The sequence below is a fragment of the Tupaia chinensis genome, unplaced genomic scaffold, assembly GCF_000334495.1.
Source record: "Tupaia chinensis unplaced genomic scaffold, TupChi_1.0 Scaffold000361_1, whole genome shotgun sequence".
Lineage (NCBI taxonomy): Eukaryota > Metazoa > Chordata > Mammalia > Scandentia > Tupaiidae > Tupaia > Tupaia belangeri.
In genome coordinates, this window is record NW_006159857.1 from 288,316 (window position 1) to 309,703 (window position 21,388).

Here is a 21,388-nt window from a genome sequence, read left to right on the forward strand (position 1 = left end):
TGAGCCAATGCACAGTGTATTTTGGATGGAAAATTCATATGTGTGTTGTGATGAGAAAAAAAAAATTTATAATAAAAAAAAAAAGAAAAAAAAAAACCTAGTAGTGTTCTATCTTAAAAATCTATGCAAACTTTGCATTCTTTTCAAATATATTCATCTTGTGTAAAAAAAAATGGTGATGTTCTTCTTCACTCTCAATATATATATATATATATATATATATATAATTGCCAGAGGGTATGTACACTTGCCAGAGAGAGACAGAGAGGAGAAAGTACCCCCAGCAGGGTATGTTTGTACTGCAATCCCTTCTCCATTTCTCTATCCTGTGAAGATTAGGGTAACTCTCATTCTGTGTCTCTGTCACATACTTTCTATCTCCAAAACGAATTGCAGCCTATCCACCTCTCTCCAACTCTGCCATTCTCTCTCTAGAGATCACTGTGACAACCTCTTAATAGACTCCCCACTTCCACTCTTGCCCTCTATGGTCTACTGCCCAAAATGAAGCCAAAGAAGTTCTTTTTAAAATGGAAATCGTGGACCAGCAGGAGGTGTAATGGTTAAAGCGCTAGATCCCATTTGGTTGATTCCATGGTTTGCATCCTGAAGCAGGTGGTTTGAGAAACTGGGCACATGTGCATGTGTATCCAGACTCCTGAGAGGAGACAAGATGAGAAGTGATTGTGCGTGGCCATTCCCCCTTGGGGTAAATTCTCATACCCTATAGAACAAACTTTTTTTAAAAGGCAAATTGATGATGACTCCCTCTTTAAATGGTAGAGTGAATTGAGATAAATATCCTGACAGGATGGATAAGAGCAAATGCTCCACTTAGGTGGCCCCACCACTGTTTTTTTTTTTTTTAAAGAATTATTTGTATTTATTCATTCACTTATTTTAATTTGATGAAAGAAAGAGATAGAGATAGAGATAGAGAGAGATAGATAGATAGAGAGAGAGAGAGAGAGAGAGAGAAAGTGAGAAAGCAAGCTACCAGGTACAGGACTTGAATGGCAGTCAGTCATGTGGGAATGTCCAGAGCCTTAACCACCACGTCACCTGCTAATCCCGCCCCACCACTTTTTGATGCGTGGATGTGGGAATGTTATTTAATATCTCTGAGCATCAATTGTCTCATATGTAAAAAGGAAATAATCATACCTACCTCACAGAATTGCTGTGAAGATTAAATTAAAAAATGCAAAATGCTTAGAACAATGCTGGCATATAGTACAGAATCCATGTTGGCTCTTGCTGCATTATTGATGGCTAAGACTGCATGACTAGCTACTTCTTCCCTTGCCCACCTGCCTAGAACCTCTGTGCCTCCCCTGCTGCAGGGACACAGACCTTCCCAGGCCCCCTTTCCTGCCCTAGGCTGTTTGTACAGCTGGAGGCATTTCCTTTGCCTAGAATGGTCTGCCCTGGCTCCAGCATGCCACTGCTTTCCAGCCGCTGAGTCTCAGTGTGGTTGTTACCTTCTTACACAGGACCCCTGACCTGGCCTGTTAAGTGGGTTCTTCCCTGGGACTCCTGCTGGGTAACGTCACTGCACTGGTCTCCGATTTAAAATTAGATAGATATGTTTTGATACTTTCACTGATGCTCCTTGAGTCAGTGAGATGTCCATTTGCTCATTATGATAAACCCTGGTGACTGGCATAGGGCCTGGCATATACATAAATGTGAAATGGGTGAATACATGTTTCAATGTTATTACTTCAGGCTCCTCTTCATTGTGATACCCCTTCCCGGCCACCCCACACCAGTATTTTTATAGAGGGTGAAGAGATTGAAACTGCTAACCAGTGAAGTCTGAAAAGAACTCATAAAAAAAGAAAAAAAAAATCAAAGTTCGACCTCAAGATGTGGTATACCAAGGTAGGGAAAGACGAAGACCTGAGGATGTCGGGGGCATTTGAAGACTAGAGAAGGGAACTAGCTACTTCTTCCCTTGCCCACCTGCCTAGAACCTCTGTGCCTCCCCTGCTGCAGGGACACAGACCTTCCCAGGCCCCCTTTCCTGCCCTAGGCTGTTTGTACAGCTGGAGGCATTTCCTTTGCCTAGAATGGTCTGCCCTGGCTCCAGCATGCCACTGCTTTCCAGCCGCTGAGTCTCAGTGTGGTTGTTACCTTCTTACACAGGACCCCTGACCTGGCCTGTTAAGTGGGTTCTTCCCTGGGACTCCTGCTGGGTAACGTCACTGCACTGGTCTCCGATTTAAAATTAGATAGATATGTTTTGATACTTTCACTGATGCTCCTTGAGTCAGTGAGATGTCCATTTGCTCATTATGATAAACCCTGGTGACTGGCATAGGGCCTGGCATATACATAAATGTGAAATGGGTGAATACATGTTTCAATGTTATTACTTCAGGCTCCTCTTCATTGTGATACCCCTTCCCGGCCACCCCACACCAGTATTTTTATAGAGGGTGAAGAGATTGAAACTGCTAACCAGTGAAGTCTGAAAAGAACTCATAAAAAAAGAAAAAAAAAATCAAAGTTCGACCTCAAGATGTGGTATACCAAGGTAGGTAAAGACGAAGATCTGAGGATGTCGGGGGCATTTGTAGGCTAGAGAAGTGTAGGAACTTCGAAAGTGTGTGCGTGGGTGGGTGGGTAGGTGGGTGTGTGTGTGTCCCGGGGCCTTTTCAAAGCAGAATAGGTTATTGAGAATGAGTGTAAGAGGACACTAAAGAGGAGTTTCACAGATCTTACACCAGGTCCAAGTAGAAGAGTTTTTTTTTTTAGAGGTTTTTGCTATAGGGCGCGTGCGCTCGCCAGACAGACAGAGAGACAGGGAGACAGAAAGCGAGAAATCACCCCCAGGGGGATGGCCACACCGCAATCCCTTCTCCTCCATTCTCCTCTTGGGATCTTGGGCACACACGCACACGCACCCAGCGTGAGTTTAAGCCACTGGGTCGGCGACTCCAACCGCGGCCGACTACGTGAGAGCCCAGTGACATAGCCATTACACCAACTGCTGGTCCTCCAAGTAGGAGAGTTTTAAAATGTGCTTTCCCCCCTCTTTCAGTTTCTGAAGGAAGGTGTTTTATTCAATCTGTTTGGCAGGGTAGTGCATTTAAACTTCTAAGCAAGGTCTGGTTTTGTACTTCCATTCCTCAGACTGGGCTGACTTCTGACCATACATTGGAAGAGGATGGAAGAAAGACAAAACAAATATGCTTTGTGCCCCTGTCCCCCAACCCCACCATGGGCTTTAGATGTGAGGCATGAAACGTCCCAGAACAAAGTGACCAATTCAGCCCGGCTTCCTCTCACTTGCTTCTCACAGTGACAGAGACACTGGTCACAAGTTCCCCTTTGCCGCTTCCCTGCTACTCCCCGGAAAGTCCCAAACCACACACCCAACTGCCAGACCTTGCAGACTAAGGGGGCTCATTAGGGGCCTGGCATAGCCTTCAATGTAAAATGTCTAATGAGACATTCCAGAGCGGCAGAGAGGGACAGACTCCCCATCCCACCAGCTGCCCAGTGGGGAAGACTCTCCCTGGGGCTTTCTAAATAGCTTCTGAGGTTTTAAGAACAAAAGCTCCACAGAGTCTCTGGCTGGCAACTGCTGTGGCTAATTTTATTTTCATCAGGCAAAGCCCAAGGCAGAGATGCCTGAGAGAGATTGTTAAAAGAGTATTTTTTCATTTTTCTTTTGGCAGTGGGTCACAAACCAAAATGTGAAATGGTGCCAACTTCTTCCTTCTTTGGTGAGAAGAGAAAGAGAAGAGAGAGAGGGAGAGGAACACGGAAGCATAAACTAATCTCCACATAGATGAGCCACACTAAAAGTACTAAAACCGCAAAAGTATGTGGTGGGTGGGCCCCGCTAGGCGGATGGTGGTTAAGGCAGCTGGATCCCACATGGTCAAGCGCACAATTTGAGTCCCGGACCGGATGACTTGGAAATGATGCTGGGCTTGTGTGTGCATGCCCAGGATCCCAGGAGGAGAACCGAGTAGGAGGGATTGCAGCATGGCCATCCCCCCAGGGGCATTATTTCTCACTTTCTCTCTCTGGTAAGCACACATGCCTTATAGTACAAGCACCCCTAAAAACCTTTTTAAAAAAGTGACAGGAAGGAAAATTAATCTGAGAAAATGGACTCCAACTGTAGGCTAGGCATGTGGGATTCATTTTACATGTATTTCATCTTATTAAATTCTCAAAACAATAAAGTAGGAACATTTTCATCCCCCTTGGAGGAAACAGATTAGTGATCTCGACTCACTTTCCAAGATCACACAGGTAATGAGGAGAAGATATGGGATTTAAACCTGGTCTGGGGCCGGCCTCATAGCACGATGGTTAAGTGCTGTGCATGGAAAGCCAGATCCCATATGGCTAATGACAGCTTGAGTCCTGACCCCAGTGGCTTGAAAAGCACCTGCTCATGAGTGTCCAAAATCATGACGGGCTGGCGAAATAGAGGAAGAGGGATTGTGACGTGATAAAGCGCCCTCACTGGAGGGTAGTTTTTTTCTCTCCCTGGCAAGTGCATGTGCCCTCTGACAATTAAAAAAATAGTTTCCTAAACCCTGGTCTGATTTTAAAGTTCCTGTTTTTCCTATTAAACCTTGTTGTTTACATAAAACACTAAGTTTGGAGAAGTTTCTGAAAACTAGAAAATACTGAGAAACATTTATGGAGCATCTGCCATGTGCCAAGCACTATGTAAAGGGCTGTATTTCTGGGTGCTTCAGTGACTGGATCTTTTTTTTTTTTTTTGGAGAGGTTTTTGCTATAGGGCACGTGTGCTTACCAGAAAGACAGAGAGAAAGAGAGACAGAAAGTGAGAAATCACCCCCCAGGGGGGTGGGGTGGCCATACCGCAATCCCTTCTCTTCCATTCTCCTCTCGGGATCTTGGGCACCCACGCACACATGCCCGGCATGAGTTTAAGCCACCGGGTCCGGGACTCATGCTGCGGTTGACTACATGGGAGTCCAGCGACATAGCCATTATGCTAATGCTGGTCCCGAGTAACTGGATCTTTAATCTTATTGCTACTTAGAAGTTCCTACTGGAACCTGACTCCTGAAATTTGTATTTTCTTTCTTTTAGTTTGTTTCTTGAGAGAGATAGAGAGGACAGGTGAGAGAGATACTCCCAACGAGGTCTTCATACCATGATCTGGTGTCTTTTTTTTTTTTTTTTTTGGAGAGGTTTTTGCTATAGGGCACGTGTGCTTACCAGAAAGACAGAGAGAAAGAGAGACAGAAAGTGAGAAATCACCCCCCAGGGGGGTGGGGTGGCCATACCGCAATCCCTTCTCTTCCATTCTCCTCTCGGGATCTTGGGCACCCACGCACACATGCCCGGCATGAGTTTAAGCCACCGGGTCCGGGACTCATGCTGCGGTTGACTACATGGGAGTCCAGCGACATAGCCATTATGCTAATGCTGGTCCCGAGTAACTGGATCTTTAATCTTATTGCTACTTAGAAGTTCCTACTGGAACCTGACTCCTGAAATTTGTATTTTCTTTCTTTTAGTTTGTTTCTTGAGAGAGATAGAGAGGACAGGTGAGAGAGATACTCCCAACGAGGTCTTCATACCATGATCTGTCCCCAGCTTCACCCAGCCTGACTCATGGGCATGTCTCCAGCATGTAGGGGGAGACCTTCACATACAAACTCAAGACCTTCCCACATGGGCCAGCATCAAAGAGCATTATATTATCACTGTGCTGACTCCTGGTGATTTAAAATTGGTCTAGTAATACCTAATTTAAAAATAGTAAGGTGTATTGAGATCTTATTTAATTTTCTGTTTCGATCTTTCCTTTAACTCCTTGAGATAAAATCTCTAATTATGTTGACTTTCATAAATTCCACTCTTTTTAATTTTTTTTTTTTTTTTTAGTTTGCTGTACGGTGCGTGTGCTTGCTGGAGTGAGACAGAGAGAGTGGGAAAGTGAAAAATTACTCCTCCTTCTTCTCTATTCTCCCTCAGGGTTTTGGGCACGCATGCACATACACCCAGTATTTTACTCAAGCCACGAGGTCTGGGAGTCGAAACATGCAGTTGGCCATGTGGGATCCACCTGCCTTAGCCTCCACACCACCTGTTGGCCAACTAATGCATTTTAAAAAGTTAATTTATTTTACTCATTATAGAGTGCATGCATGCACGAGAGAGAGAGAAAGACAGAGAGAGAGAAACTCTATGTGGTGATTCCCCCTTCCCCAACCCTCCAGCTTTTCAAGATCTTGGGCATGTGTGTTCATGCCTGGCATATTTTCAAACCAACCTAGGGATCCAAACCCATAATAAGCCATGTAGCTTCCATCATTAGCGCTGTAGTTCAGTTAGCTACCAACTGCACCACCAGGATGAGCCCTTCCTAATGCATCTTTTTTTTTTTTTTTTTAAGAGAGGATTTTGCTACAGGACATGTGCACTAGCCAGAAAGACAGAGAGAGACAGAGAGACAGAAAGCAAGAAATCACCCCCCACCAGGGGAATGGCCACGCCATAATCCCTTCTCCTCCATTCTCCTTTCAGGATCTTGGGCATGCACACACATGTGCCTGGCGTGAGTTTAAGCCACTGGGTCCAGGACTCAAATCACAGTTGAATACAGGGGAGTCCAGTGACATAGCTGTTACGCCAAATGCTGGTCTCCGTAATGCATCTTTTTAGTCTCCATATGATTTTTTCTCTTTTAAAAAATTATTTAATTTAATTTATTATTACTATTATTTTTAGGTATTTTATATTTACTATAAGGCACATACACTCACCAGAGAGAAACAGAGAGAGAGAGAAAGTGAGAAAGCAAACTGCCAGGTCTGGGACTTGACCATGGTTGACCGTGTGGGAGTCCAGTTCCTAACTACCACACCACGCCCCATGATCTTTTTTCTTTTCTTTTTTACACTAATCTTTCTTTTTCTTTTAAAGCTTTCCCTAGAAAGTCATTTTCAGGAAGCTTTGGTATTTGTTTTAGACACAAATGATTACATAATCCATTGTAACTGAGTGAGATAGACTAGAGAAAGGTGAAAGACAAGGAGAAGGAATAGAACAGAATCAATATCATTTTCTTTTCTTTTCTAAAAGATTTATTTATTTTTAAAATTCCATTTTTTTGAGAGGTTTTTGCTATAGAGCATGTGTGCTCGCCAGAGAGACAGAGAGAGACAGAGACAGAAAGCGAGAAATCACCCCCCAGAGGGGATGGCCATGCCGCAATTCCTTCTCCTCCATTCTCCTCTCGGGATCTTGGGCACGCATGCACACATGCCTGGCGTGAGTTTTAAGCCACTGGGTCTGGGACTCGAACCGCGGTTGACATAGCCATTACGCTAACTGCTGGTCCCTAAAATTCCACTTGTTATTATTGTTTTTAATTTGACCAGAGAGAGACAGAGAAAGAGAGAGAAAGGGAAAGCAAGAAAGCAAGTTGCCAGGTCTGGGACTCAACCGCGGTTGGCCATGTGGAAATCCAGCACTTTTAACCACCATGCCACCTGCTAGCCCTCGACATCACTTTTTAAACCAAAGATTACTTTTCTATACAAATGATAGGAAAAGTAAGGCATACACTGAATATATACATGGAAGTAGTTTCCAAAATTGGGGTAACGTAGTAAACATGGACGCTAACTGTCAATGCCACCATCGGCCTCCTGATTGGGCAGTTTGAGTACATCTTATTTGTTTGTCAAGTCTAGGTCTCAGTCACACAGCGGTTTGTCTATTCCTGACAGTTACAGTCCAACAGAAAATGTCCCATTTGATCTCAAGGGTGGTTAAGATTTTTCTAGGTTTATTCATTTCTTCTGTGAAAGAAACAGAGACAGAGATACGGGCACCTCCCATGGGGTCTTCATGCCTCCATCCACCCCCAGCGTCAGCTGGCCCAGATCGCAGACATACGTGTGCATACCAGAGGGGCTCAGGGAGATCCTACATCATGAGTCTAGGACCTTTTCCTCATAGGTCCAGTTGTATTACCTCTTTACCTCTCTACCTCTAGGCCCACGATGGGTAAGTTTTTAAATTTAAGCTATCTAGCTGTGTAATTATTAGAATCATTTAAGGTTGCCCAAAAAGTCATGACATATTTTTCAAAGTTTTTTTTTTTTTTGTCTTGTTTTTGAGAGTTTTTGCTATGGGGCACATGTGCTCACTGGAGACAGACGGAGACAAAGAGACAGAAAGTGAGAGATCACCCCTAGGGAGATTGGCCATGCCATAATCCCATCTCCTTCATTCTCCTCTGGGGATTTTGTGCATGCATACACATGTGCCTGGCATGAGTTTCAAGCTGCTGGATCTGGGACTCAAACTGTGGTCAACTATGTAGGAGTCCAGTGATGTAACCTTTATTCCATCTGCTGGTCCCATGACATATTTTTCTATGCAAAAATGCACCATGACTTTTCCAATGACCTAATGTTTCCTTATAAGTGATATCGATTTTTTTCAACCATAGAAGTTAAGAAACAAAAACATTTTAACCACTTTTGACACAAGAATTCTAAAAATTCTATAAAGTTAAATATATATCATTAATGTAAAACGTACCTTTAGATGTTTCCCAGCATACAAAAGAATCAATTAAAGACAAGCCTTGCTTATAATAAAATGTAGTTAAGTCTAGCCAATCAGCTTCAAGGGTACTAATGACAGATCCTTTTCTCGTTACTTTCATTGACAAGATGCTTTCCTGATAGGTCCGGCAGGTTGAATCATCATCAAAAACATTGAAGACTGTATATAATTTGTTATCTAAGGGTAGACATTCAGAAGAAAAAAGAAGAGGAAAATTATAATTTTATCAATCCAATTTTTAATTCATTATGAAATACTTCAAGCATACATAAAGAATAATACAGAGAATAAGTCCCATCACTTACCTTAATTAAGTGTTAACAGTATGCTATATTTGCTTCAGACTATTTTTTTCAAACAAGTAAGAAATGGACACAGTTGAGGCCACTATGTAGTATCCCCTAATTCCATTCTCCAGAAATAACTACTATAACAAATTTGGTGTTTATCATTCTTATGGAAACTTTCATTTTTAAAAAAGAATTGTTTATTTATTTATTTATATTATTATTATATTTTAAAAATTTGCTATAGGGCACATGTGCATGTCATCAGACACACACACACAGAGAAAGAGAGAGAGGAAAGAGAGAAGAAGCAAGCCACTAGGTCTAGGACTCAAACCATGGTTGGACATGTGGGAGTCCAGTGCCTTAACTACCATGCCACCTTTTGTTCCCAACTTTTATTCTTTTAATACACATTTATAGAACCATAAGTGTTATATAAGGTTTTGCAGTTTAAAATGTTACAATGTCTGGGCCAGCAGGTGCCATGGTGGTTGGAGTTCTGGACTTCCACAGTTCTGGACTGTCTGCGGTTTGAGTCCTAGACCTGGCAACTTGCTTTCTCACTTTCCTTCTGTCTCTCTCTGATTAAAAAAAAAAAAAAAAATCCTTTAAAAAGTGTTACAATGTGGGACCAGTAGGTGGCATAATGGTTATGTCGCTGAACTCCCACATGGCCAATTGCTGTTTGAATCCTGGACCAGGTGGTTTCAAACTCATGCCAGGCACATGTGCGTACATGCTCAAAATCCCGAGAGGAGAATGAAGGAGAAGGGATAGTGGTGTAGCCATCCCCCAGGTGATGATTCATCACTTCCTGTCTCTCTGTCTCTCTCTGTATCTCTGGTGAGTGTACTCACTTTATAGCAAAAATCTCTCTAAAAAAATTTCAATGTTTTTTTTTTTTTAAAGTTACAATGTTAATAGTATCATACTGCACATATCAATCTATAAATTGATTGCTTTGTTTAACATGTCTTTGAAATGTAAATATTTATTTTAACTACTACATAGTATTTCAGTTTATTATTCTCCTTTGGATGGACTTACACTTTATTTGTAACTTTTTGTTATTATAAGCATTTTTTATGTATAATAACATAAAACATACTTGAACACATGTATAAGAGTAACTCTAGACCATACTTAGACATGGAAATACTGGGTTGTATCTTCTACTTCACTAGAAATTAGCAAATTTTTTTTAAGAGAGATTTTTGCTATAGGGCATGTGCTCGCTAGAGAGACAGAAAGCAAGAAATCCCTCCCTGGTGGAGTGGCCACTCCGCAATTCCTTCTCCTCCATTCTCCTCTCAGGATTTTGGGCTTGCATGCATATGCTCCTGGTGAGAGTTTAAAGCCTCTTGGCCCAGGATTCGAACCACGATTTGCCATGTGAGAGTCCAGTGATGTAACCATTATGCCATCTGTTGTCCCCAAATCAGTGAATTCTATCAATGCATACCTATGGTTGAGTTTTAGAAAGTTTAACATCACCTGTGTAACAGATCAAAGTAATTTGGATTCCATAGATATCACCAGGTACTCCAAAAGGTTTTTTGAGCAAGCCCATAGGTTCCCCTCTCCCCCATATTAAGAACCAGTACCACAGAAAAGTTAAGAATTATACCATTTAAAAATGTTATAAAGCACAATCTAAAGATTGGGTAATTAAATGAAATAATATATTGAATTTAGAACTTAAAGGACTGGAGATAAGACACCTGATTTAATTAAACTCAAGTGGAAGCTGGCATGGGATTTAAAGGTAGTATGGGAGGATAATGAATCGCTTTCTGACTATAGCTCCAATAATTTTTGTTCACTGTGATACTCCTAAAATTTTTACATTGCGGGAAAAATCAAGTTGGTTGTGGTGAAAAAGAGAGAGTGATGGTAGTTGGGTGGACAGGAGTGGTGACAAGTTGGAAAATGGTCTAAATTTTTTCTTGAGAGGTTGTTTATGTGGTCAAATAGAGCTCTGCCACCAAGAAATACTACCACACCAGTGAGTGTTCTGTGCCCATGCTGACCGAAGGACAGGTAACTGCAGCTAACTCCATACAAAGTTAGTTCCGCACCAGCACTGGCTGGGCTGAGCGCTCGCTGTGTACACACCTCTTGTTTAATTCTCACAGTGACCCTGGGGGGGGGGGTCATACTATTACACTTTATGTAAGCATGGAGGCCCTGACTCCAGAGCCCATACTGTTAACTCTGAGGTATGAGGTTTGATTTTCCATGGTAGTGCTTTTATTTTTCCTTTATGAGAGAGAGAGGGGACCTGGGAGAGAGATAGAGAGAGGTATTTTTTCTTTCTTTCTTTTATTTTGGAGAGGTTTTTGCCATAGGGCGCGTGCACTCACCAGAAAGACAGAGAGAGACAAAGAGACAGAAAGCGAGAAATCACCCCCCAGGGGAGATGACCATGCTGCAATCCCTTCTCCTCCATTTTCTTCTTGGGATCTTGGGCATACACACACACGCGCCTGGCATGAGTTTAAGCCACCGGGTCTGGGACCTGAATTGTGGGTATTTTTTCTTTAGATAGACAGTGTGCATGCAAGGTCAAAGTGAGAGAGCGACAACAAGAGAACGCCCTGTACAGGATCTAGTCATACCATGACCCCCTTTCTCTCTCTCTTTTTTTTTTTTTTTAAAGAGGTTTTTGTTTTTTGCTATAGGGCATGTGCGCTCTCCAGAAAGAGAGAGACAGATAGACAGAAAGCAAGAAATCACCCCCCAGGGGGGATGGCCACACCGCAATCCCTTCTCCTCCATTCTCCTCTCGGGATCTTGGGCACGCACGCACACATGCCCAGGGTGAGTTTAAGCCACCGGGTCCGGGACTCGAACCGTGGTCAGCTACATGGGAGTCCAGTGACATAACCATTACAATAACTGCTGGCATGACCCCCTTTCTCTAATCCTCCATCCTGTCAGGTCATGGGCACTTACATATGTCTCCAGTGTGTTTTAGGCTGACCCGGCCAGGGATTTGAACTCCTATCCCCATGCGGGATTTGGTTTTTCTTCAGCAACACTTTACTGGCAGAACCACCTGAGATAGGCATTTTTGACATGGTCTTGCCATGTCACAACTTTTATGCCCCAGTCTTCTGATTAGCTAGGATTACTGGTGTGCACAACTCTGCATGTCATGTGCAGGCTGGCCTGGGACTGAACTGTCCTGCCATGTGGTGGTGCTACCTGTGTGTGCCACCATGGCTGGGCCAGCCTGATAACACCTTTTTTTTTTTTTTTTTTTTTAAAAAAACTTTGGGGCCAACAGGTGGCATGGTGGGTAAAGGCACTGGATTTCCACATGACCAACTCTGGTTCAGGCCCTGGATCTGGCAGCTTGTTTCCTGGTTTCCCTTCTTCTCTCTCTCATCTCTATCAGTTCAAACTAAAAAATAATAACAATAATAACAAATGGAATCAAATAAATAATTCTTACAAAAATTTTATCTGTTTCTTTTTTTAAAAATAATTATTTATTGTATTTTATTTATTCATTCACTTATTTTTTAATTTGACCAGAAAGAGACAGAGGGTGAGAGTGAGAGAGAGAGGAAGTGAGAAAGCAAGCCACCAGATTCAGGACTTGAACCCTGGTCAGTCATGTGGGAGTGTCCAGCGCTTTAACCACCACGCCACCTGCTGGTCCCCATCTATTTCTTTCATGAGAGAAGAAGAGAGAGAAAGATAAGCACCTGAAAGTGGTGATTAAAGACAGGCAAGTGGCATGGTAGTTAAGAAGCTGGACTCCCACATGGCTGACCATAGCTCAAGTGCTGGACCCGATGGCTTGCTTTCTCACTATCGCTCTCCCTGTCTTTCTCAATCTGTCTCTTTCTGGTCAAATTGAAGAATAATAATAAATAAAACTAAATGAATAATTAGGAAAATAAAAAGGAAGACAAGCACTTTAACAGGGTCTCATGCATGATCCTTTTCTTAGTCTTCCCAGCTAGATAGGATCACAGCCCCCCACCCATGCCCGCATGTACAGGTCAACCCTGGGGGCCAACTCTGATCTTCCACATGGTCTTCACAATGCCACCACTGTGCCAGTGCAGCTGGGTTCGACGGTGCTATTTTAAAGCAAGCCCATAAACGTATCAGAAAACTCTGAATAGTCAAAAATACATGAATAAAATACTCTCAATTTCTTGGAATATTTGTTAGCTGGCAGAGGAGAATAAAGCTATTGTTTAAAGTAATTTTAGGCTGCAGGCACTATTGTTATAGTAATTGTTTCATCATGGTGTACCATTTTCATATTCTAGTTGATGATTAAAATAGCCGATTAATTTCAAAGGAGAAACCATCCATGAAATGGGAAAGGCCAAAACTAACATTCTCACACACTGTTTATAAAGACAAACATAAATCAGAACGTCTTTCTTTATAGTTTCACTTCTTTGGAACACATGGATAGCACCCATTTACAAAGGGAGTTTTAGATGGATATATGAAAAACAATCTTCAACACAAAGCTTCATTATGTGGATGGCATTGTATAACCTGCCAGGGACAACTGTCTACAAAGCTGCCCTGCTTTATTTCTGGTTGTAATTTAAAAAGATCATGAAAAGTGTATATTGGTTCATTTAGTCTTTGTAATTTGAAATTTACATTGCATCATATGTCTAAAACAATACAAAAACCAAAATAAAAAAGAAATCAAAAATTTATTTTGCTAAATTAAAACTACTAAAATATTCTTTTTTTTTTTAAGAGAGATTTTTGCTATAGGGCATGTGCGCTTGCCAGAGAGACAGAGATAGAAAGCAAGAAATCATCCCTGGGGGGATGACCATACCACAATCCCTTCTCCTCCATTCTCCTCTTGAGATTTTTGGCACACATACACATGTACCTAGAGTGAGTTTTAAGCTACTGAGTCTGGGACTCAAACCACAGTTGACTACATGAGTGTCCAGCGACGTAAACATTCTATCTGTGGGTCCCACTAGTAGCATACTCTATTTCTATTTATCTAATCTATTACCTTCTGCCTTTCTTGGTTTGGAGGAGCTGGGCCTGCCATTTTGTTCCACTGGACATTGCCCACTTTCATGATGAAGTTCTTCGTCAGTTCCACTTTCAGATAATTGTCCACTTAATACTCCTTCAGTCCAGCTCTTATAGTTTTCATCTGAGCTGTGTCTTATATGTAGCATTGATTCTATATCTCCATCATGGTTGGTTCCATTGCAGAATTTAGATGGTGGGTGATGCTGTGATATGAATCCTACGAATTTCATTCCTCTTTTAGCAGCAACATTAATCTGAGGTTTCAAAAGAGAAGATAGAAAAAAATGTAAACTCCACTCACACTATTTCACTTTACCAATGAAATTTTAGGCTTATCGAGGAAAACCATTAGAAGAGGTGGTAAACCAACCAGTAACTAAATACTCATTCATGAGCTAAAGTTTTGATTTTTTTGGTAATTTTTGCAATAAGGTACATACGTTTGTTGGAGAGACAGACAGATATGCACACACACACACACACATACACACACACACACACACACACACAAAGAGAGAGAGAGAGAGAGAGGGACAGAGACAGAGAAGAGAGAAAGAAAGGGAAAATGAGAAAACACTCCCAAGGGGTTATGGTCATAGCACAATTGCTTCTCCTTGCTCCTCTCAGGATTTTGGACATGCATGGGCACACACCTGATATATTTCATAAATGAAATCAATCATGTGGGAACTGGCTGTCTTAACCACAATGCCACCTGCTGGCCCCAAAACTTATTAATTTAAAATCAAAAGCATACAGAATTGTTTGCTTGATGCTGATAAAAAAAATTACTTAAAAAATAATTATTTTATTTTATTTATTATTATTATTATTTTCAATGTGCTATAGGGCATGTGTACTCACCAGAGAGAGAGAGAGAGAAAGTCCCCAGGTCTTGGACTCAAAGCACAGTCAGCCATGTGGGAGTCCAGTGCCTTAACCACCACGCCACCTGCTGGCTCCGATAAATAAAATTATTGAGGGCCAGCCAGGTGGTGTAGTGGTTAAGGGAGCTGGATTCCAAGTGGCCAACTATGAGGTTTAAGTCCTGGACCCAGTAGCTCCCTGGACGCATCTGTGTATGCCCAAAGTCCTGAGAGAGAATGGCGGAGAAGGGTTTGTATCATGGCCATCCTTCCTGGGGAATGCTTTCTCATCTTCCTTCTCTCTCTCTGGTGAGTGCATGGGCTCTATAGCAAACTAAAAAACAAAAACAAAAATAAAGCAAAGTTATTGAAAGACTAATTAAAAACAAATTTTGCTAGAGGATATGTGAACTCCTCAGAGAGAAACAAGAGAAAGTGAGGTGAGGGGGGAGTGAAAAAGCAACCCCCATGGAAAAAGGTCACCCTGAAATTCCTTCTCCTCCATATCTTCCTCATTTGGAATTTTGGACACACATGCACATACTCTCAGTGTGTTTCTCAAGTTGCTGGATCTGAGACTCACACTGCTCAGTAGGCCATGTGGGATCCAACTCTCTTAACCACCAGGTCATGGGCTGGCCTGAAAGACAGACTCTTTTTTTTTTGGAGAGGTTTTCGCTATAGGGCGCGTGTGCTTGCCAGACCGACAGAAAGAGACATAGAGACAGAAAGCGAGAAATCACCCCCAGAGGGGATGGTCACGCCGCAATCCCTTCCCCTCCACTCTCCTCTCGGGATCTTGGGCATGCACGCACACGTGCCCGGCGTGAGTTCTAAGCCACCGGGTCGGGGATGCGAACCGCGGTTGACTATGTGGGAGTCCAGCGACATAGCCATTACACTAACTGCTGGTTCCCGAAAGACAAACTCTTGACAAACTTGTACATATAAAGCATAAGCCCAATTCATACCTTGACTTTTTTTTTTTTTTAGAGAGATTTTTGCTACAGAGCACATGTGCTTACTGGAGAGACAGAGAGACAAAAAGGGAGAAATTACCCCCCCATGGGAGATGGCCATGCTGCAATCCCTTCTTCTCCATTCTCTTCTTGAGATTTTGGGCATGCACGCACATGTGCCTGGCATGAGTTAAACCACCCAGTTCAGGACTCAAACTGCAGTTGACTATGTGAGAATCCAGCGACATAACTGTTATGCCACCTGCTGGTCCCTATACCTTGACTCTTATTAAGCTTTCTGATCTGATTACATCTTGCTGCTATTGTCTCCTATCTGAGCCAAATATGCATAATTAGATTAGATTCTCTTGATTAAAGAGCAAGATTCTGAAGCATATTACATAATGTGAGTGAAATAATTTGAGACCTCAAGAGTGGTCCCTCCCCCCACTTTTTTTTTCTTTTGCTAGGGGATATACGCACTGATCAGAGACAGACAGAAAGAGAGGGAGAGGGAGAAAACACCCCCCAATGGGGAGTGATCATGTTGCAACCTTTTCTCCTTCATTTCTCTATCCCACTGAGATGGAATGGAAGAGAAAGGATTGAAATACAGCCATCCCTGTTGTGGAGTAATTTCTCACTTTTTTCTCTTTCTTTGTCTCTGGCTCTGGTGGGTGCATGCTCCCTATAAAAACACTTTTTAAGAAAAATGAAGAAAAAGCAATTTTTTAATATGGTCACTGCTTTAAACATTTAAGTTAAATGTTTCTGGAGTGGAGAAAAAAGAGTTATGATGGGGTTTACAAGTGTAAATTCTACAGTTAGAATGAAATGGAATGAAAAGGCCGGGAAGCACTGGGGCACAATCAGAGGGCAGTGCTCAACCCAAGGGGGCGACTGTAACTCAGCTCCAGCCCACGAGGCAGAAGGATTCTGAGAATGGGAGAGGATTGGGGCATGTGGAGTTAGACAAAGGTCTAGGCTGGCACAATATCATTTAGGCCTATAAATGAACACATTGAGATGATAATTCATGAAGCTCTAAAAATAACCATACATTTCCCTTCATGTAAGGAGTCCTGGGAGAGGTGAGGGAGGGGTGGGTAAAGAATCATGGCAAGTGGAAATGAGTGAATTTATGATCAGTGCTTTATCTAGGTCTTACTGGTTGATTTGAGTGAATAAAGGCAGATAGGCTTTTCTATTACAGAAAATGTCATTTAGAAAAGTATGATAGTAGGGGCCAGCAGGTGGTGTGGTTGGTTAAGGTGGTGAACTCTCACACGGTCAACCATGGTTTGAGTCCTGGACCCAGAGGCTTGGAAATCACACAAGGCATGTGTGCATGTGTGCCCTAAATCCTGAGAGGAAAATGGAGGAGAAGGGCCTACAGTGTGGTCATCCTTCCTGGGGGTTGTTTCTCACTTTCTGTCTCTCTCTCTCTGTTTCTCTGGTGAGTGCACGCTCCCTATAGCAAAGTTCTTTCAAAATAAGTAAATACAATAAAATAAAACAGTCTGGTAACAAATATAGTATTAATGACATATTTAAAATTTTTTTTTTTGCTATAGTGTGCATGTGCTCATCGGAAAGAGACAGGGAAAGTGAGACATCATCCCCCGGGGGCATGGCCACACTGCAATTTCCTTTCCTCCATGCTCCTCTTGGCATTTGGACAAGCACACACACACACACACACACACATGCGCGTGAGCACACACACACGCACACCTGCTATGCTTTTCAAGCCACCCGGTCTGACACTTGATTTGCACAGAAGGCCATGTGGGACCCAGATGCCTTAACCACTATGCCACCAGGTTGCTCTGAGGATTGATCTTTAAAAAAAAAAAAAAGAATTATTAAATTTTTTTTATTATTATTATTTCTTAATTTGACGAGAAAGAGAGAGAGAGAGATGATGAGAAAGAGAAGGAGAGAGAGAGAGAGAGAGAGAGAGAGAGAGGGCAAGCTTTCAGGTCTGGAACTTGAACTACGGTTGACCATGTGGGAATCCAGTGTCTTAACCACTATGCCATCTGCTGGCCCCAGAAAACTGATTTAAAGAAATAATTATTTATTCCATGAGTGAGACAGACAAACAGACAGACAGAGATAGAGAGATAAAGCACCACTGGTAGGGTGCTGATGCCACAATCCACCTCTAGCCTCAGCCAGACCAGATCAAGGACATAACATGGGCCTACTATACTGAACAAGGTCTCCAGACATGAACCAGGAACCTTTTTCCCATGTGGACCTGCCTCATGGAGTGTTATGTTTGACTGCTGTGGCAGATTATTTATTTTTACTAAAACATCCTGAGAAGAACACTTGTAAATCTAATCTTAAAAATAGAGTGAACATTTGGACAATATTAAAACTTGACTGAAAAGTCTAGCTGTTCAACAATCAACTCTTTACATAGGCAGCTATTCAAAAATAATATTTGGCATTTCTCCTTGGTCTTGTTCATACACGAGGCAATGTTGAAATCTTTTATGTGCTATGTTTCCTGAAACTTTTCTGTTCATGAAATCACCATTACTCTATTGCTGAGATAATAGTACTTTCCTGTTTAAGTAGATCTTTAACTATGTCTAGGAAGTCAAATGCAAAGCAAGGGCTCTCATGGTGATCTATTAAGACTAAATTAAGGACCAGTAGTTGGCATAATGGCTATGTCACTGGGCTCCCATGTAGTTGACCGTGGATCAAGTCCCAGACCCGGTGGCTTAAACTCACGCCGGGCGCATGTGCGTACATGCCCAAGATCCCAAGAGGAGAATGGAGGAGAAGGGGTTGCGGCGTGGCTATCCCTCCTAGGGGGTGATTTCTCTGTCTTTCTGGCAAGTGCATGCACCCTAAACCTCTTAAAAAAAAAAAAAAGACTAAATTAGTAGCTACTTTTTTGTTTTCAAAAGAAACTTTCTGGACTGGATTTATTCCAAGAAAAAAAAAATTAAATTTCTCAAATTTCTCAGAATAATAGTAGAAAGCAGTATGTGTACTTTGTTTATACAAATTTAGTCTCAAAAACTGTTCTTAACAAGTCCTATTGAGTGGTGACTTTATACTTGAATGGGAAATACTGGCTGTATGCAAACCACAGAGTAATATTGCACACATGGTTACTTAAAATTTGGAAACAAAGATAGAAACAAATGAACAAGTTTCACAGTTTCTTGTATGAAAGGAAATGCCTTAGGTCTTTGGCTGTATGCATTTAAAGACAAGTTAAAACCTTATAACCACAAAAAGAAAAATGTTACACCATAAAATCCCATAAATTTAGAATATTTATGTATGGATAATTGTTTTCTTGGTTTTAACCAATATACATATGGTGTTCAATTTCCATCTGTTTCGGCTACATTGTATTGCATAGACTTTTCTCTCTTGACAGTCAATATAGTTGTCATGTTTAATGCCCATAGAACATTCTGTTGTATCCATACACTATTGTTTCCTTTGAAGTCTTTCAGTTACTGGAATTGGGCCCCTTATTTACTATTGATGAAATACTTTTGTATAAAATTTTTTTTTCCTTTCCAGTTATTTTCTTGGAACAGATTCCTGAAGAGGCAATTACTAGAAGAGAAAATCAAATTGGATTTAGGATTCTTATTACCAAATTAATATTCAGAAACACTGTATTAATCTGTATAATGACAGTGGCAATGCGAATCTTAACTTTTGTTAAACTTTTGCCAACACTGGATTTAATAATTTAAATTTAAGCTCCAGCCCTCTAGCAGCCTAGTGGTTAAGAGTTCTGGATCTCATACGGCAGGCTATGATTTGAATACCAGCTCCAGGGACTTGAAAAACATGCTGTTTGTGTGTGTGTGTGTGTGTGTGTGCGCGCGCGCGTGCCTATGCATGCCCCAAATCCTAATGGGATAGAGAAATGGAAAAGAAGGGATTGCAGCTTGAACATGCTCTACTGGGAGTGCTTTCTCCTTCCTCTCTCTGTCTCCCTCTGGCAAGAACCCACATCCTCTGGTAATTAAAAAAATTTTTCAATTTAATTTCCCAGCTAAATACTGGTGAAGTATTAATTCTTGTGTTTTTGTTTGTTTGTTTGTTTGTTTTTGTTTGTTTGTTTTGTTTGATTGTTTTTGAGAGATTATTTTGCTATGGGGGTGTGTGCTTGCTGGAGAGACAGAGAAAGACAGAGAGAGAGAAATAAGAAATCATCCTCCAGCAGGGATGGCCATGCCACAATCCCTTCTCCTCCATTTTTCTCTCAGAGTCTTGGGCACACATGCACATGTGCTTGGCATGAGGTTTGTTTTTTTGTTTTTTGTTTTTTTTTCGATAGATTTTACTATAGGGTGCAGGCACTTGCTGGAGAGACAAAGAGAGACAGAGAGATCAAAAGCAAGAAATCACCTTCTCAGAGGAGATGGCCATACCACAATCCGTTCTCCTCTTGGGATCTTGGGTACGCACTCACATGCACCTGGTGTATTTTAAGTGGCTGGGTCTGGGACTTGAACCATGGTCAACTATGTGGGAGTCCAGCAATGTACCATTACACTATTTGATGGTCTCCCGGCATGAGTTTTAAGTTGGGTCCAGAACTTGAACCATGGGTGACTACGTGGGAGTCTAGTAAGGTAACCCATACGCCATCTGCTAGTCCCTCAGTTTTTAACTTACATTAAAAATGATTAGGGTGCGAGACCAGCAGTTAGCATAATGGTTATGTCGCTGGACTCCCACGTAGTCGACTGTGGTTTGAGTCCTGGACCTGGTGGCTTAAACTCATGCCAGGCGCATGTGCGTGCATGCCCAAGATCCTGAGAAGAGAATGGAGAAGGGATTGCGGCGTGGCCATCCCCCCTGGGGGTTGATTTCTCGCTTTCTGTCTCTCTGTCTGTCTCTGTCTGTCTGGTGAGTGCACGTGCCCTATAGCAAAAACCTCTCCAAAAAAAGAAAAAAAAATGATTAGGGTGAACCTGTTGCCAGTTGACTCTTTCTTATTTAAATTTCCTTTTGTATTTGCAGTCGTGGACTCTGTCCATGTAAGACTAGACAGCACATTCAGGTACTTAAATTTACTTCCTACATATCCTGAAAACAAAGCTCTCATAGGACACGTGTGATGCAGATTTCCTCTTGATTCTTTTTTTCTTTTTTTTTTTTAAAGCGGAGTTTTCCTGGCACATAAATTCTCTTTATATATTTTAACTCCTCGATCTACTCATAATCAAACATGCTTACTCTTCCATTTTCCTTCAGATTTTTAATATTTTATTCTACTATTTATTTATTTATTTTTAGAGAGATTTTTGCTATAGGGTGCATGTGCTCACCAGTGAGACAGAGAGAGACAGAGAGACAGAAAGTGAAAAATCACTCCTCAGGGAGATGGCCACACTGCAGTCCCTTCTCCTCTAGTCTCCTCTTGGGATTTTGGGTATTTGTACACACACACTCACTGTGAATTTGAAGCTGCTGGGTCCAGTACTTGAACTGTGGTCAGTCATGGGGGAGTCCAGTGATGTAACCATCACGTCATCTGCTGGCCCTAGATTTTTTTTTTTCTTTTTTTGGAGAGTTTTTTTTGCTATAGGGCACGTGCGCTCGCCAGACAGACAGGGAGAGACAGAGAAACAGAAAGCAAGAAATCACCCCC

General features: G+C 41.9%; 1 protein-coding gene across 2 annotated transcripts in view; it reads right to left on the minus strand.

The window, feature by feature from the left end:
* RFTN2 (raftlin family member 2) overlaps positions 1-21,388 on the minus strand; it is a 123,906-nt gene that overhangs the window by 36,907 nt on the left and 65,611 nt on the right. For both annotated transcript variants that reach the window (XM_006152980.3, XM_006152979.2), the window contains exons 5-6: positions 13,891-14,170; positions 8,560-8,763 (exon numbers count right to left, since the gene is read on the minus strand). In XM_006152980.3, coding sequence (XP_006153042.1) covers positions 8,560-8,763; positions 13,891-14,170 — 484 coding nt within the window. The remainder of the gene's footprint in view (positions 1-8,559; positions 8,764-13,890; positions 14,171-21,388) is intronic.